Source organism: Pan paniscus, chromosome 8 (genome assembly GCF_029289425.2).
Source record: "Pan paniscus chromosome 8, NHGRI_mPanPan1-v2.0_pri, whole genome shotgun sequence".
Classification (NCBI taxonomy): Eukaryota; Metazoa; Chordata; class Mammalia; order Primates; family Hominidae; genus Pan; species Pan paniscus.
In genome coordinates this window covers 59825082-59842096 of record NC_073257.2, presented here as the reverse complement: position 1 = coordinate 59842096, position 17015 = coordinate 59825082, and the positions used below count along the sequence as shown (strand labels likewise).

Below are 17015 nucleotides of genomic sequence, written 5' to 3'. Positions count from 1 at the left end.
CTGGTTCCTGGGCACACGCTTACCCCTCAGGGCCACTTGAGGGGAAGTTTGCAAACTGGAGCATGTTCAGGGGTGATGGCCCCAAACAGGCTCCAGGAGGGACCCCTGAAGGGACTGGGGACACTGGGCTTTGACAGAAGTCATCGCAGAATTTGTGGGCCTTCTTCAGATATCCAAAATGTTGTTACTGGGAGGGAATAAGTGTTGTGGCCCTAGATGGCAGAGGTGTGGGCTTGATGCGGCTGATTTTGGTTCAGGTAAAGCAAGAACTTTGCTGGTCACATCCATTGGAAAAAGATTAGGCTGTCAAAGGACGCAGTGAGTCCCATCTTTGGAGGCAGCCAAGTGCACCCGGAGTACTCAACTGCACCCTGAGTACCGCCAGTACACCCTGAGTACCCAAGTGCACCCCAAGCACACCAAGGACCACCCCTGGGTGGATGCCAAGGGGGTAGTCAGGCCACAGGTTGGAACAGGACCAGCTGACTTTAAATCCCTCTCTAACCCTGAGATACGAGGATGTAGCCTACACATCAGAAGGTGAATAGAATCTACCCTCATTTGCAAGAGTTGTCCCCAGGGCAGCGGTGGGTGCAGCCCATCCAGTGTTCCCACTGGGAGATGCCCATGAGGTGCTCAGGTACAGCCCATCCAGTGTTCCCACTGGGAGATGCCCACGAGGCGCTCAGGCTTCATGGCTCCCCAAAGCTCTGTTTCTGACAAATTAAATTGGTCCTACACTGGTCCCTGCTAAACATCCAAAGATACTTTGAGTTGAATACAAATCTTTATTATTTTGAAAATCATAGCAAAGGCACTTCAGAATCTCCAGGTACCCAGTCTCAGTTGCCGTTCAGTGGGGACAAGAGTGGTGCTGAGGGCATGGTCACACCCTTCTGTGCTGCATGCAGAGGGGTGCAAGGCCAAGGCAGCTGACCTGGTCAGCCACCAGGGGAGCCCACGCCTCTTATAACACAGTGTCCTTGGGTCAGGAATTTGTAGTTTATTTTGTTATTAAGATGGCGAGAGAATTTTTCGTCCATTTAGAGCCTAACATTTTTAGATGAATGTTAATGGCATCTCGGTTGGGAAGGATTCGTGTTCGTTTCTCAGCTGCTGAAGGATGTGTGTTCTAAAACAAAAGGGCTCCCAGCCAGCTCTCCGGCTGCATGATAGAGAAGTGTTTCGTAAGACGCTTGTTAAAAACCCATATTCCCTGGCCCCTCTTGTGGAGACCCTGTTTCAGTAGATGGGAATGGGGCTGGGGTCTGTATAACCTGTGCCCAGGAGACTCTGTGACCAGCTTGGGAAGCTCCTGCAGGGAGGAAGGAACGACTCACAAGTCCCCAAGCCCTTCATGCTGAGGCATCTGTCTGGCTGGAGAAACACTAAGGTTGGCACTGTGCTCACACTGGGAAATGACCTGGAGGAAGTTGGGAAGAGGAGCCCAGGCCGGTTCCATCCTCTGGGTCAGAAACCCGGCTGGAAAGCACTGGAAATAGGGAAATAGAAGACTGAAAGGCTGGGACCCCCCTCACACCCAACCTGCGTCCACGGCCGAGGTTGAGTGAGGAGCCCTGGAGACTCTGGCTTCATGGTCTTTGCTCTTGTTCTTCTGTGCCTCAGGGGTCGCTGCCCACCAGGCTCAGCAGGGCGTTCTTGTAGTCGCCGCTGGTGTCTTCCTGTGGGCAGGAGGCGCATAAGCGTGAGAAGGGGTTTGTTTGTGCCTGGCTCGGCAGTGGCGGCTGTGTTATTATGACCAAGAGTTGTGCCCCTGGCCTGCACCTGGCCCGGCCCTCCAGGGTTCCTAGCCGCAGGGGTTGTGCCATCACCCCTCTTTCCTTATTTTTAATTTCAGGCTATTCCTTTACATTTCCTTTTGATTCTCTTACCAACTACATGCAGGATTGATGTGGAAAATGAATCAGAGACAGTTCCACTCCTAAACAAGGAAGGGGTCAGCTGTCCCAGGGTTCTTCTATTCAGGAGCCAGGGTGCCCAGCCATTCATTTACACAACACGATGCATCATTATTCAACACCTGCTGTGGCAGCTTGGGAATCAAGGCTGAGAGTGAGGCATCAGCACACACCTGGGGGCAGGGCCGGGGGTGGAGGGAGCCTGGACCATCGCACCCTGACGGTGTGGCCGAGGCAAGCCCCTTCACCTCTGTGGGACTCATCTATGAAATGAGATTGATGCTGTGCTGCTGTGCATCTTGCTGAGACGTGGTGAGGGTACAGCAGGAGGAAGGCGAGCTGGTCTGCCCTGCATCTGGCTCACATCAGGTCCACAGTGTTTGTCTCCTGATGAGACTGACCTTGTGGTCCGATGACTGAGGAGCCCTGTTTCTTAGATACTGGTAGGTCCTGATGGGACTGGCTAGTCCGGGGTCTGCATACAGAGCTGGGAAATGGGCCAGGTCAGATCACCCAGATTCTTCTTCATGCAGTTGAGGACAGCGGGGCCAAGAGAGGGGAGTGAATTCATTCACGACGGCATGGTGAGTAAGGGGTAGACTGGGGCTAGACCCACTTTCCACACTCTGGACCAGTTTAGGTCTCATGGTTATTGTCTACTTTTCACCATTTAGTAAAATTTGCCTGTTTTGAGCCTGAAATCTCATTACAGGTTTCAAACTACAATGAAATTTTTTTTAACTTTTTCCTTTCTAGACACGGTCTCACTCTGTCACCCAGGCTGGAGTGCAGTGATGCAGTCCTAGCTCACGGCAGCCTTGGACTCCTGGGCTCAAGCGATCCTCCTGTGTTGGCCTCCCAAAGCACTGGGATTACAGGTGTGGGCCACTACGCCTGGTGATTTTTATTATTCTGAAGACAATTTTTGTAATAGTTTTTAGAAAGAAAAGCATTAATTTTGTTTACTTTTTCAAATACATGACTTATACTTGGAGTGTTTATACATTTGCCTCTTAATTTCAATGCAGGAGTTTTTAACTCATATTAGTGTTGAAAACCATTTTTGCTTTAATGACATCTGTGGTCTACACTAAAAGGAAAATGTTTGGTCAATGTATTCATGATTCTAACTGAATTTTCTTAAGTAACAACATTAGATAAAATTTGAAGAGGGTGGCTTCATGTATCTGTAGAAATCTCTCTGATGTCGTAAGTTACCATGTGTGGTTAAAAGGGTTAATGACAATCAGCTCAGACTGTCTGCAGGTGACAGCACAGTCCAGGCTGCTGTGTGCCTTGCCCTCCTGTCTCCCGACAAGATTGGCTGGGGAGCCTCAAGTGAAACCAAGAATAATTCCAATCCTCTCTTGCCCCTGCCCACCTGTTTCAAGATGTTGCCATCTTGAAACATCTGGAAACAGAAATGTCTTTTCCACCTATTGTCAGCTATGTGTTTCTTGAAAAGGGCACTTAACAACGACATTTGCAGAAGAGCTAGAGACTTGACTTAGTAGCCAAAGAAAACTTGGGCATACATTTGTCCTAATGTGACTTCTGCTAATGAAATCATGAAGACCTCAATTTGCAGACACCCCCAGAAGAGCTGTTTCTCCCAATTATCGCAGCGTGATAATCAGTCTGTGTTTTGCAGGCTCCAGAACTTTTGCTAATTGGAATCTGGTTAGATAGTCTATTGGCGCTCATCTGACTTATCTCCTTAGAAGTTGGCCACCAGGACTACTTAAATCTGGATTTGAGCGGTGGGCCCGATTCCTACTGGACTAGTTCATCTCATTGACTATTCAGAGGTGGCTTCTTCTGCAAGGATTTGGTGTCTTTTCCAAGGAGCAACCATAACTTAAATGTGAAACCAACTTTCTGAGTGGGACACAGGGGAGCCTCTGTGCCCTGGTCTCTGCATCTCCCCTCTGCCCCCCCATTCCCCTTGGGATCCAGCCACACTGACCTCTGCTGTTCCCTGCACACACCACATGGTCATGAATGCAAGCACATGGTGCCCACTGGGAAGGGAGGGGCTCACGTAGTGTTGGCCACAGCCTCCAGGTTTCCCTGAATGTCTAGGTTTCAGGCTGGCCTCAGCATTGGGAATGCCCGCTTACCATGATCATGCTGCTGAGGGTCTTGCCGTACATCTTCTTGAAGTGACACTTGATAAGATTTAAGTCAATCTCGCTCCTTGAAACGATGTTTCTTATCAGGGTCCCATCACGCGTCCCTGCTCCCTGGGCAAGACAGCAGCCATCAACAATCCTGCCTCACCTTTCCTGTCCATCTCTGAGTGATGGATGGATCTGTGTGGTTGGGTTCTGGGGCTTATAGAGGGATGGAGATGTGGGAAGGAGCCTGTGCTTCAGCCAGGGAAGCATTAGGAGGGAAGCTTTGGTGGCTTAGGGTGTCCATTCCCTTAATTCCTTCTCACCCACTGACCAGAACTCTTCCTTTATGATGCCAAGTGCTCCAAACTGCAGTATGTTTGGTTTGCCACATCAGATTCTAGACACAAAATACTCACTGCTCCAGGAACAAGACTTCCTACTAGAGCAATGGCAGCAGTCAGCTCAGCCAGGAATTTCACAGGCAGGGCCTTCCTGCTCACCTTCATCCCTGACCAGTCTCATGTCAGCTGGGGCCACATGGCCAAGGGAATTGCATGCCCTCTCTCATTTCCTGGGCAGAAGTGGCCAGAGGGCTTGGGTTTCGGGTGTGGAACTAACTTCAGGGGATATCGGCAACCATCAATCAGAGAAAATGGGCAATGGTTTTAGTTTCAGGGAATTATTCACCTCTGGAGATGCAGCGTCCCTTTCCCAGACTCAATTTCACCTCCGAGAACTAAAACCTTTCTGATCCACAACAGGTTTGGGTAAGATGACTCCCCCATGTGGAGGATTGTGGTGGTGGCTTTGAGCTCCTTGGCTTTGCACTTGGTGCTATGTAGGGTGAGCGTCAGGAAGAAGAAGACAGGACAGTTACCTTCATGGCATAGTAGAGTCTCTCTGCAAAGTAGCTGTGGAGATTTTGGGTGCATTTCACTGGCAAACAAGAAAGCTGTGTTAATGCCTGGAGCTGGTAGGTGGCACTACCTACAACTTTATGTCTTGCCTTAGGTCTTAAGAGTCAGTGTTGTGCAAGGCTTGGCATATTTCTTTGTTCCCTGCCTTTCCCAATGTGAGAGGCTTTGTGTCAGGTGGCGTGGGACAGGGAAGGTAGCCCGGGGCACTGGGCACAGCTCCAAAGGCCCAAGCAGGCAGGCAAAAGGGTAAGATGTGAAATGCACCAGACTGTGGGGCTCATCTGAAGACACCAGCTCAAGCCCATCCAAGGGCAGCTCAGACTCAGGACAGGCCCTGGGCTCTCAACCCAGAGACACCTCCACCAAAAATCCAGCCTCTCAGCTCCACAGAAGCACCATGGGATGGTGGCTGCTGGCCTCAGAGTGCCCTCTCTCTCACACTTATCAGCAGGAACCCTGCATTTTGAATTCCCATGTGACAAGTGGAGTTTGGCCCCACAGGACTAAGGCACCTGGGGGCATCTGGTTCAGAGACTGGGCCCATGCTTGCTCCCATGGGTACTGCTCAGAGACTTGGCATCTGGGTGGGGAAGGTTGGTATTTTCACTTAGGGCTGCAGAAGGAGCATGGGCTTTGAGTGAGGTAGGCATGTGTTCACTTCCTGCCTTGATGGTGCAGTATGGCTTTATTACTCAACCTCCCTGACTCATCTGGGAAGTGAGACTGATGCGAGGCTTCAAGGTGAAGTGAATAGGAAGGCCCAGCATGACGGAGCACTGCATGGCTTCACTATTCCCTGCTGGCAGACTTCATTCTTGGTGGGTTCAGGCCAGATCCAGGGGTGGAAGCTGAGATTGGAGCAGGGGTGTGATTAGATGCCCTGACATAGACCGGATTGTATCACAGCATCCAAGGCCAGCTGGGGTGTCTCAGATGGCCCTGTCCACCCAGAGAGGCTAGGAAACAGCAGGGAGCCTGCTGGCTGCTGGGCTTTGCACGGAGGCAGCCTGGTGTGGAGGTGAGAGCTGCAGGCCAGGAGTCCGGACCTGGGCTCTGTGTGTAAGTGGGAGAAGAGATGTCCCTCTGCCCTAGGCCTCAGCTCTCTACTCTGCAGTGACTCTTCCCATTGTGATCTCAGCCCTGGAACCCATGAGAGCTCTGGAGTGGGTCCTCCTGAGTGGCCCTGACTTCCTGCTGTGGGGAAGATCCCCAGTGTTTCTCAGCATCAGACCATCCGTCACTCAGTTTGGACTCAAGCCACACATCACTGTTTCTTCAACTGGCAATGAAGGCAGGGGCCAGGCCCCTGGTTCATGTCCAGAAAGATGACTTTGTGCTGGCCAGGGCTTCACAACCACAGCCAGAGTGCTCCCTGCATGGCTGCCACGAGTACACACAGGGTTGGGGCTGGCATAATCACTGGCGTATGCATTTGTGTGCGCACACACACACACTGTCTGTCTCACACACACACACTCACATTCCACCCACAGTCATGCACACACACCCTCAGGCACACACACTCTCATGCACACACACACACTCATGCAGACACACCCACACAGCACTGGGCACCACGTGGGCAGCACAGAGAACAATCCTTGGCAGCACACACTGGGACTCTAGGGGTGGAGCAGTCCCTGGGTGAGGGAGACAGGCAGAGTGTGAGTCGGGGGGACATCCCGTGAAGGTGACACAGGGATTCTTTCTCTTGTGGTCACATCCCTAGGCCCTTTGTTGTTTGGTGCTGCCCCACGGTGAGCCCTGTGGCCTGAAAAACGTGCAAGTCTGAGCTCTTACCCACAGTGAGCATGGCCTCCTCCAGCGAGCCATGGGTCTCACTCTTGATGCTGTCCTCAATGCTCTTGTTGGCAATTTTCTCATACTCTTCAAACACTGTGGAGAGGGCTCTGCTCAGGGGATGGTCAGACCTCCTCGTGATGCCCCTCAGTGTCTCAGATCAGAGATTGCACTTCAATTTGCCGCCCTGACCTCCCACTGGTGGCTGGGGAAACAGTCCTGGGCTCCCTGGCTCTCTCCCTAACTCTAGACTTGACAAGGCAGAAGCACGAGGGAGAGGCTCATGGCCAGGACACCCCCTGTGGCCCCGGCCCCAGCCCCTCCCTCCCTGGTACCTCTCAGCAGGTGAGTGGCACTGCGCGTGCACAGGATGGTGATGAATTTCATCTCATCAGTCCCACGAATCTTCTCGCCTGCCGCATACAGATCCTAGCATTGGGAAACCCACAATAAGCCAGTGAGGGAGACCAGGGAGGTGAGGGACTGAGCCCCAGAGTCCCAGAGCTGTGGCCATGGCCCGGCCCTGTCCACTCTGCCAGGCCAGCATGCTCCCCTGCTTGGTCGTCTCTGACAGGGAGCTCCCCTTTCTCTAGCAGCTTTGGCTTAGAATATTTTCTCTATCCTGGGCCGCAAGCTGCTCTAGGAACTGCCTGGTCCCCAGACTTCCCTCTGCCAGCAGGCAGACCTACAGAGACCCGGACACCTGTGTCCAGCACTGGGGCCTAGTGCCCCCAGGTTCATGGGCTGTTCCTGCCAGGACAGAGCTTTAGTGCTCCCCCACCCCCAAGTCACACTCCTTCCTCCCGAGTCTCCCAACACCCTCATTCTCCTCCCCAGACACCACAGGACAAAGGCCTATAGGGAGCTGAGCTGGGTGGGTCCCAGCCCAGTGTCAGAGAAAGACCCGTGGGCAGAGGAGCCGGAGTCCAGATGGCGGGGGTGGGGCCACATGGCCGGCTGGGCGCAGCCTCACCTGTGCGTCTTGGAGGGCCAGTCCCGGGTCCACAAAGCTGCTCACATCATCCCTGCTGCCCTAGGAACAGAGGAGGTGGCTCTGTAAGGCAGGCCAGCTGACCAGAGCATTAAGGGCACAGGGGGGATCCTGGGCTTGGAGGGTAGGCATGGCTCTGCTGCTCTTTGGCTGTGGAAACTTCGACAAGCCAGTTAATCTCTTCAGCCCTTGGTTTCCTCATTTGTACAGTGGGGGTGGTAAGGACTGCCTCATAAGGCTTGGGGGATTCAGTGAGCTAAGGTAAGCAAAGTGCCTGGCATGAGGCCTGCACGAAGGACCTGCTCTCCTCCCACTTCCAGGATGCTCTCACATGGCTGAGTAAGGACAGGTGTGGGGGCTCTGCAGTTGGGACCCTCTAACCATGCTGAGACACACCCAATGAGCCCTGGCTGCTGGGCTATCCCATGCCCCTACCCTGACTCTTGTGGTGCTATTCAAGGGCTGCTCCCTGGGGTGGAGCTGTTGGGACTCCCAAACCAAGGCACTCCCAAGAGCCTAGGCTGTGACACCTGCAGGAGGCACACCAGGATCCTCTCCAGGTAGCCACTTGTGTCTGCTTGGATGTCCTCCTCCAGGCTGGACCCATAGTCTGCAGGGAAACAGGACCATGAGGCACAAGCAGAGGCCCACAGCCTACCCGGGGCCTGCTTTCCTCCTTCCAGCCCTGTTCCCCATACTTCTCCTTATTAAAGCCTTCTAGGAAAGAAAGTCCTTGGCACAGGGCATGGATGCAATGCCCGGGTGTCCAAGTGGCTGTCGCCTGGGTGGTGGTTCACAACTAGAAGCAACATGCATACCCAACCAAGCTCAAAGCACGAGATGGACCAGGTCAGAGAGCCAGGCTAGGGGCTGCCAACCAAGCTCCATTTCATCTCAAGGCTTGGCAAAGCCAAAGCCTCCAGGAAAACTCCCCACTAGGTACATGATGTGGAGGACTGACTGGCCTCTGCTAGCCTGGGGTCCACACTCCCTACTACCACAGTCCTCAAGGGCAGAGATTTTAGTTGGTCACAGGCCTCTCTCCCCTGTAAGAGGAGCTGGTGAGCTTACAGATCAAGTCTGAGTCATGTTCAGTGTCACCATCAGGCACAGATCTTGGCATACGGTAGGTGCTCAGCACCTGTGGGTAAAAAAGTCCCCAAAGGGTCCTTTCTAGTGTGGCCCAGGTTAATTCTTGATCCTTGTTCCCTGCCAGGCTGCCAAAGCTTGTGGCCACTCCTGAGCCCCTCCATCTGTGCCACCCCTTACCTTCCTCATACGCCTTCATTATCTCCCGCAGCTGGTTCTTGGTCCGAGAGGCCAGGATCTCAATGATGACACCCTCCTTGGTTCCTAAGCCCTGTGGACAGAAACCTCTGCCTGCTGGAGTGCTGGGCCATGACCTTCTGCTCTGTCCACACCTTCTTTTCTCAAGATGCCTGAGCCTCAGGAAGGACCTCACTGCCCTGCCCCACTTGAAGTGGGAGGATGTGATGAGAAAATCACATGCTTGTCTTCAGTGATGAACATTGAGGGCAAGTGCTGTGACGGGGAAGCCCTGTCTCAGCTCTCCCTCCTTAGCTGGGTGGTCTCAGACAGGCTGCTCCATGTCCTGGAGCCGAAGCATCCCGATCCATAAACAGGAATAAGAAGCCTCCCCTGCGCCAAAGGTAGATTAGGGAGCGTGGGTGTAAAATGCCTGGCAGTGCCCATGCAGCAAGTGTCTTTCCAAACAAAATGACTATAGTTACTGGGTCCCCATCCTTATTAATCTGCAAAAGCAAAGAGTAGTGAGAGGTAAAGGGAAACCCAAGGGGCTGTGCCTGGGACTGTAGAGGTGGGTTTCCAATACCACTGTACACCTGAGCTCGTGAGGTTCTGAGAAGTACTGATTTTGGCTTCATCACGGCCACTCAACGTGTCAATCAGGCACCAGTGACTCCAGGTGTTGGGTGCAGTCTGAGCAGCAGGCTGCCTGCTCACTGGGCCCAGCTATGGCCCATATGGCCATTCCAAACAGTGGCTCAAGGGGAGCTCTGGGCTGTAGGTTCCCGGTCCCCGCATTGCCCCTACCCAGTCATGTGAGCACCCCTGCCACTCCCCTGCCCTGTCTGCCTGGTTACCTTCATGGCGTCATGCAGCTCCTTGGCTTCGTATCTGTATGGCGGGTACATAAGGGCCACAATGAGCCTCTCAAACTTGCCACTGAGCTCCGACTTCAAGGTCTCAGTGAGGTCCTAATGCGGGAACAGGGAAAGGTGATATTTGTCATAAGCCAGGCCCACCTGAGTGCAGGCAGCGGAGTGGTGGCTGGGTCCAGGGGCTTGGGCTGGATTCTGCGTGGGCCTTGCCACGTGCTGGCTGGGTTTCTTGGGCCAGCTCCTTAGCTTCTCTTAGCATCAGTATCTTTACCGGTTACACGGAGAGAAACGTGCTCCTGCTTCATCCCGTTGCTTAGGGGGTGGTGTGTGACTCAATTCAGCATTCAGTGCAGTGCTGGGCACATCATAAGCTCTCAGTAAAATGAAATTGGTATTGCTAGCTAGACTGCAAGCTCTGAGTATGGCATCACCATAAAATACCTGTCACTTGGCACTCAATGAATGAATGCATGCCTGAATTAAAGACTTCGTCTCACATGTGCCTCCTTCTAAGGTCACATGTTGCTACGAGGAGCCACCAGGCTACATCAGCTGATCTACAGAGCAGCAGAGAGATCAAGGGCTTTGTCAGACCTGAATTTTAATCCCCACCTTGTTGATTACAGGCTCTGGGACCTTGGGCAACTTAAAACCTCTCTGGGTGCCAGTTTCCCCAAATGTTTGAATACAAAGAATGTATCACTGTGAGGACTAAGAGAGGGAAACTGTAAAAATGCATACTGGGTTCTCCAAGAGAATATTTGAGCTGATCTTCCTTCGTTACATCTCCAAACTAATGATATGAGTCACTAGAGGCTTGAGGCAACCATGGCTGTGCACATATTTAATCCTGTGTTTACTGTGTACCCCCAAATGTCAGGCTTTGTCCCAGGGGTGGAGTGCAGGTGGGAGGAGAAACAAAGGGCCTGGCATGCTTACTCCAGGCTCTTAGAATTCCCAGGTGGCAGAAGGGATGAGGTGTGGGTGCAAGCAGCTCGACTGAGGAAAGCGTGCCCACGCCCCAGAACAGAGCAAAGCCAGGCCTGCATGCCTGGGGCATGGAAAAGAGAAGGTGGTCTGGGCTCAGAGGGCAGGGCGAGATAGCCTGGGGGCAGGGAGACAGACCTCCAGTGGGGCCTGTTGGGTGCATGAGAAGGAATGCTGTGAGAGAGGAGGCAGGAAAGGAAGCAGGGAAGGCCAGCCCCTGGCCGGGGCTCTGACACCTAAAAGTAGATCTGCCAGATAAAACACAGGGCAGCCAGTTACATTTGAATTTCAATAAAGAACAATTGTTTTCCTGCAAACAGGTTCCATGTGCCCATGCTGCCAGTGGGCTGGCTGTAGGGGAAAGTCGTCCAGAATGGAGCTGCCTCCCAGGCTGTACCCCCAACCCCAAGGCTCACCTATCCCCACCCCCACCAGCCTTCCCCTTGCCTTGCCGAACTGAGCCTTGAAGGACTTGGCGATCTGCTGCCGCTGCGTGTTGCTTCTCTTGGTGAGCACATCGATGATAGCCTGCTCGTTGGTCCCTGCAGGGATACAGCACAAGTGACCCTGCTGCCCCCAGGGTGACACACTGGTGAGGGCGGAGGAGGGGAAGGTGAAGGCAGCTGCTTGGTGGCTGAGCAGTTGGGACCCGACACCTGGATAGTTCCAAACCCCCGGACCATTTTCGTGGTGTAAACAAGACCCTTAGGAAATCTGCCTCCCCATTTCCCACCCCACACCCCCACAATATTGGGGCGTGCCCAAGGCCAGCCTCATAAGATGGAATCTGAGGTCTGGGTGGCTCTGGACATCAGCCCGGGCCTTTGGAGCTTGGCCGAGTGAGATCTCTGGCCCTGCCCTCCTTTGTGTTGGTCGCAGTAGGGGAAGGTCAAGACTAAGAGTCCAACCCCTGAATCCGAGGCCTGGCCCAGCAACTGCGTGGCATTGGGCAGCCAGCCTCATTTCCCTGGTCCTCCGTTTTCTCATTTGGGAAGTGGAGATAACTTTCTGCTTCACAGAAAGCAGAGGGCATGAGAACGTTTTCTGGGCTTGTCAGGAGCGGCAGTTCTCATTAATGCCCCTGATCCTCAGGCAGAGCCGGCTAACGGGTCAGTCCCACCTGGGGTGAGGTCAGGGTACATGCTCTGCTCTCAGGTCAGGAGGGCTTTCTGGGCAAGCTGTTTAAATCTGGCCTCAGGCCAGCCCTTGCCCACTCACGGTAGTGCTGAGGGCAGCACTGGGCAAGTGCAGGAGATGGGAAGGGAGCCGGCTCCATGGCCATTGACATGGGGCAAGGGGGCCTTGAATCAGCCCCACAAACTCCCAACACCTCACAGCCCCAGCAGCTCTGTGCCTGGCATCATAAAGCACCACCCCCTTCACACTTCATGTGACACATGAGGCCAAGAATTCTTGGGGCCATTTTACAAGTGAGAAAGCTGAGACTGATGGGAAGTCACTCACAGAGACACACAGCTCACCTCCCCACCCCCATTACCCAGGGAAGAGCAGCACCCTCCTGTCCAGTCTTGCAGGGTGGGTGCTGACCTCACTGCAGAAACAGAGGACTGTGTGATTCTCTGGGTAGTGGAGTCAGTTTCAGAGTATCATGGGACACCCCAGCTCCCCAGATGTCCCCTGGCACCCGCTTTCCAGGGCTGTGAGGGGAGGGGTCTTGAGCAGAGGTGGCAAGGCTGCCAACACCCACTCACCGATCCCCTTCATGGCTTTGTAGAGGGTCTCTGCATCAGGGTCTGGGTTGAAGTGGGAGCTGCTCTTCACTGTGACACCCTCCTGTTCAATCTGCAAGAGAACCAGGCCTGCTCAAAGCAGGCAGGGACAGGGAGGGCAGAGCAGGCTCCCAGCCCATCTTGTAGCCTGCCCTGACAGGGTGAGCCCCTTCCCTGGGCACGGAGATCTGCCCAGCCCTTGCAGGCCAGTGCTCCACCCTTCAGCCCCTTGGCCAACAGGGTGGAGTAGCCAGAGCCAGAGCTTGTGGGGAGAAGCCACAAAACCTTTCCTGTCCCTGTCTGTGCCATCTGACTGCAGACAGCAGCCCCAGCCACACCCAGCTCCTTCCAGCATCACCCACCAGCAGCAGGAAGGGACAAACTCACCCAAAGTTAGGAGGGGAAAGAACACTTAAGCAAAGGCTTCCTGGAGCTGCATGCACCACCTTCAGAGTGTGCAGATGAGGTTGGAAGGCTGAGCATGGTTCTGCCTTTCTGAGGAATTGTTTGAGCTCAGTCTGCCCTCTTCCTGGGGAGTTGGGACTTACAGGAACTTAGAGGGCAGGGGCCCAGCTGAGCATATTGATAGTTCAGGGTGTTTGCAAGTCCACAGGCCCATGGGGCTCAGAGCGTCAGGTTTAGAAAAACCCGCACGATGCTCTGCAGATTGTGAAATAAACCAGATAACCAAGTGCCTGAGCCCTTGATTTCCAAGCCTCCAGTTCAGGGCTTGCTTGAGGGCTCTTTAAACTTGTGCCCTGCAGAATTTCTCAGATGATTAACACGGACATAAGTATCTTTTGGGTGGAGGAATGGTAGAGAATGGAGGGATATTGGAGATAGGTATTGAATTAGAGGGAGACTCAGAGATCCTCCAGGATGAAAAAGAGTTTAGTCCCATCCAGTCTTGTCTTCCATTTACCTGTTCACTTATTCCTTCCATCACCTCCATCATCTGCCCATCTACTTTCCCACCTACGCACTTACCCATTTGACTACCACATCCATCCATCCATCCACCCACCCATCCATCTATGCACCCGCCCATCCATCCATCCATCCATCCATCCATCCATCCATCCAAGCCCTGGGTTAGATTGTGAAAATACAGAGATTCCCATGGATGGTATATCTGTAAGTATCTTTCCTTTGAGTAAGAGGTAAGGCATCTTTCTGAACTCTTTGCTTTAATTTCAAATGTCTGGTGACAGATCTTTGTGAGTCATTTCTTAGCACCATGTTTCACAGCAGAAATTGTTAGAAATAATTCCTATGGAAATTCCATCCAGAGAGAGCCAGTGTGGTCCCAGATATTGCTCATCGGTGTCCACACACACGATATCCCTTGCTTGTGGAATAATGCTCTGCTATTACTCCTGTTAGCACTTCAAGCCCCTTGTGTGTGCCAGACCTGGGCCAGGTGCTTTAGAAGCAATGCTTATGTCATGGCTTCCTCAACAGTTGTGCTAGGTGAGTACTGATGCCTCACTTTACAGAAAGGGAGCTGGACTCCCTTACACAGCTAGTAAGCGATGCTGTTGGGACTCCCCAGCCTGACTCAGAAGCTGAGCTCTATCTACCTCCCCTGCCCTACTGATGACTCCACCTTTCCCAGGCAATGAGTGTTCCTGGAACGTTCCACTGAAGGAAGCTTCACCCGCAGGAACGCAGGTCGTCTGGGAATGTGGGAGGCATCTCGTCTCTCAGTGCCTGCCGGCTTCTCTCTGCCCCAGCACTCGGGGGCTGTGGTGCACCAGTGAGTGGCCAGGCTGTGTAACCGCATCCCTGAGGAGCATGCAGTCCCGCAGGGGTGCGGTAGGTCTCAGGTGCAGCATTTGTAAGCAGCTCCCGGGCTGGTTCTGATTTTGCTGCATTGAGAAGCCTCTGTCTCACTTCCCACTCTAAGGTTTTAGAAAATAAGTGTTCTGGGAATCGGAGCCCTGGCTATCAGTGTGGAGTCCTGGAGCTCCAGACCTCCTGCTGAGAAGAAGGGTCAGCCTCAGGTTCCTGCAGGGTCTTGCCCAGGGCCGTGCTAGTCCAGACAGGCACATTTTCACTGAAAAGGTGACTCAGACCAGCATGTGACTACATCTATTAATATAACTTGTTCTGTGACAGGCACAGGGGAGCTGCCACGCCTTGGCCTTCCCCTGCTATGTGGCTGCCCAGAGGCCTGGGAGATGGGTTTGTCTCTATGAGAGACACAGAGGAAAAGGCAACACCAAAAAGAGAGGTGCAGATGGGCCCTGCCTACAGACAGATCTCTCTCCAGTGGCTCCCTCATCTCCTCCCATCCCGTTCCTGGCCCAGCTTTGTGCCTAGAGGACACTGGGTCCTCGCTAGGAGCTCAGCTGTTGCAGGTGGGGTCTACCTGTGAACTTGCTACCCCGAGCCAGCTCTCACATGGGGTATGGACGACCAGGGTATGGTTTTGGCCCTGGAGTCAGGCTGTTCAGATTCTCACCTAGACTCTGACACTAGTGAGTTCGGGCACCTGCCTAGCCTACTTGTGCCTCAGTTTCCTCATCTGTGGATAAGGATACTGGTGTCTACTTCATAGACTCCTTGTGAGGTTCAAGGGAGATATTGAATGTGAGGTGCTTAGAGAAGGATCCGGCCACACAGTAGGGACTTAGTGAGTGTCACAGTGATCCTGTCAATTTGGCAGGTCCCTACATGGACAGCCCTTTGTCCTGCTGCACTGGGTGCAAGGCCCAGTGCCAGACTGCCTTGGCCAGCAACTGACTTTGGAAACCACCCAGCACTGGGCTCTCCCTGCCATGTCCACCTCCTCAAAGGCAGGTTCCCAGCAGTCTGGTTGAAGCTGCAGGCCTCCATGGCCCCTTGTCCTGGAAGAAGGCTGCTTCCCTGGGGGCCAGGACAGCTGCCCCACCTCACCCTGGCTTCCTCTTTGTCCCACCTGTCCAGAACCTAGCATGTCTGACCCTGAGGACACTTGCTTGGGTTGCGACATCTATGATCCAGAGACTCCCTGAAGCTGGACAAGCCTGGGTATCCCACAAAAGCTCACAGAGAACCTGGGGCTGGGCAGAGAGACCCAACTGCTCTCTGACTGGAGCCTGCTGGCCATTGGACCCTAGCAAGTCACTCAGTGTCTCTGAGCCTTCATTTTGTCATCTGCAAAACAGAAAGTGCAGCCCTGACATCCTGAGGCTGCCTGGGAGGAAAGGAAAAGGGTGTGCAGAGCCGGCAGCCGGGAGAAGTCACCTCTGTCCCCTTCTGGATATTCAACTCCTTAGCACAGCGATGGCCTCAGGCTCAACCACAGACGGAAAGCTCCCGAGAACCCATCAGTTCTGCTGGGGATGGGCTGCCCTGAGCCCCGGGTTCCTCCAGGCTCTAGCAGGCCAGGTCCTCCTGCTTCCCCTCTTCCCTCTCCAGTCTTGACAAATGAACATCATTGATCCCTGAGGTGAAGGCATTGATGGGTCCCCAACAGCAGGTTCAGGTTACTCTCATGCTCAAAGCCCTTCAGTGCCTTCCCACTTCTCTTAAGGTAAAGCCTAACTCCTCAGCCTGCCAGGCAAGGCCTTTCAGGACCTGGCCCTGCCTGCTTCCCCAGGTCCATCTCCTCTGGTACCAGGACCCTTGAGCTGTGCTGAGCAGCTTCCCTCAAAGCCAAGCTCCCCACCCTCTGACCCTCTGCACACAGTTCCCTCTGCCAGGAGCAGTATGCCTGATTCTCCCCAAATGCACACGTGTGTGCACCCCATACACATTTACACACAAGGCTCAACCATGATACCCCCTCCTTTGAGTGGCCCCACCCCTGCAAGGGTCCCTCCCCTGGACTCTTCTCAAACCTCAGCTTCCCCCTTGCATTTCTAGATTTCTTCATCAGCCTGTCTCCCGGCCCAGGTCCCATCCCTGCCGTGGGCACTCTAGGCCTGGGACTGTTTCTTCTCGGCCCCTTCCCACCCTCCATGCTTGGCCCAGGAGGCAGCCAAATGTAGACTGAGCCACTCCCAGCCAAGGGCGACTTTACATTTCTCAGGACTCCCTGGTGACCAGCACCCAACACCATGCAGGAACCCAAATCTCCTGCCAGCTCCCACTTACCCAGGCTTTCCACCAGGCCATCTCTTTCACTTCGGGGGCACCTTTCCCACGGAGATGAAGAGACACAGGTTGGCCTCTGCTGGGACTCCACACGTCTGGCTCCTGCAGCTGAGGAGTGAGCAGGCCGCTCACTTGGGTGTGGGGGTGCAAGCCCGCCCAGGGCAGCGCCACACCTGCCTGCCGCCCCCTCGCCCCCGGGCTCTGCCTGGCTTTGGGTGTCTCCTGTGGCTCCCAGGCCCCACCCAGACACTGCCCAGGCCTGCTCTGGGGAATTACACAACTCACTGTCAGATATTTGGGCTGTGGCTGTTACGCATACTGGAAATTCTTAGC

The 17015-nt window shown here is 53.9% G+C and overlaps 1 protein-coding gene across 1 annotated transcript; it reads right to left on the bottom strand.

Moving 5' to 3' along the window:
- Positions 1 to 768: 768 nt before the first annotated feature.
- Positions 769 to 16703, bottom strand: LOC100987970 (annexin A8). The gene is made up of 12 exons (XM_063607196.1): positions 16683 to 16703; positions 12585 to 12675; positions 11320 to 11528; positions 9868 to 9981; positions 9014 to 9104; positions 8275 to 8354; positions 7727 to 7786; positions 7089 to 7182; positions 6754 to 6849; positions 4914 to 4972; positions 4040 to 4162; positions 769 to 1682 (listed from the first exon to the last, which is right to left on the bottom strand). The coding sequence occupies exons 1-12, from the start codon at positions 16701 to 16703 to the stop codon at positions 1623 to 1625; spliced, it is 1098 nt and encodes a 365-aa protein (XP_063463266.1). The 3' UTR covers positions 769 to 1622.
- Positions 16704 to 17015: the final 312 nt, after the last annotated feature.

Bases quoted from the DNA above. Each gene is read 5' to 3' on its own strand.
- LOC100987970 (XM_063607196.1), bottom strand. From the start codon at position 16,703: ATGGCCTGGTGGAAAGCCTGG. The intron at 12,676-16,682 runs GTAAGTGGGAGC...GTTCTCTTGCAG, and splicing joins TGGCCTGGTGGAAAGCCTGG to ATTGAACAGGAGGGTGTCAC. The intron at 9,982-11,319 runs GCAAGGGGAAGG...TTCCCGCATTAG, and splicing joins TCAAGGCTCAGTTCGGCAAG to GACCTCACTGAGACCTTGAA.